The sequence below is a fragment of the Corvus brachyrhynchos genome, unplaced genomic scaffold (genome assembly GCF_000691975.1).
Source record: "Corvus brachyrhynchos isolate BGI_N302 unplaced genomic scaffold, ASM69197v1 scaffold5036, whole genome shotgun sequence".
Lineage (NCBI taxonomy): Eukaryota > Metazoa > Chordata > Aves > Passeriformes > Corvidae > Corvus > Corvus brachyrhynchos.
In genome coordinates this window covers 1-763 of record NW_008238817.1, presented here as the reverse complement: position 1 = coordinate 763, position 763 = coordinate 1, and the positions used below count along the sequence as shown (strand labels likewise).

The following is a 763-nucleotide window of genomic DNA, read 5'->3' as shown; positions in this document are numbered from 1 at the left end:
TTCAGCAACATCGGGGAACTGAAAATGTTTATTCTGTGTTCTTTATCAATCCCCTCCTGAACAGCCCAACCCTCCCACCTCCCTCTCCCACCCCACCATTCCCACCGCCCTCCTCCCCTGCACATCTCACTTCTCTCCACCGAATCCTTCCCGCTGCAGGGAGCTGCTGAGGAGCCGCTTGGTCCATCCCTGGATTCTCCAAGCACTGACTGCCCATCCACTCTGACCACAGCCGGGGCCACATCCCAGCGCCTGCCCAGCGTCCATCCATGGAGGTGAGCTCTGTGTTCCCACCTTCTGCCTCACCCACCGAAGGAGATGATCCATGTGAGATAGATGTCACCAGCGTGGCCATACACAGTGTGACACTGCCCATCTGCCTCTGTGGGCTGGCTGGGAACGGGGCTGTGCTCTGGCTCCTCAGACTGAAAGCCCGCAACATCCGCATCTTTGACCTGGCTGCTGTTGACTTCGTCTTCCTCCTCTTCGCACTCCCCTCCTCCCTGCTCTTCCTGCTGGAGGACGTGTCCTGCTCTCCTATCATGCCTGAGGTGTACGTGAGATTCCTTTTCCAGCTGTCAATGGTCTCCTACTACTGGGGGCTGTTCCGGCTGACAGAATTCAGCGCCGTATCAGACATGGACAAGCTCTGCAAGCTCTGCTGCCACTGCAACCTTCCCCTGCGCCTGCTGGTACTGGTTGACAGTGTCCAATACTGGGCCTTCTTTGTTCTCTTCACTGTCATTCCCACAATGACATTCCT

General features: G+C 57.0%; 1 protein-coding gene across 1 annotated transcript; it reads left to right on the top strand.

Moving 5' to 3' along the window:
* Positions 1-58: 58 nt before the first annotated feature.
* Positions 59-758, top strand: LOC103618325 (mas-related G-protein coupled receptor member A7-like; the record flags this gene model as incomplete). The annotated part of the gene is made up of 1 exon (XM_008636709.2): positions 59-758. A coding segment is annotated over exon 1 (489 nt), but the record flags the coding sequence as incomplete, so codon positions are not given.
* Positions 759-763: the final 5 nt, after the last annotated feature.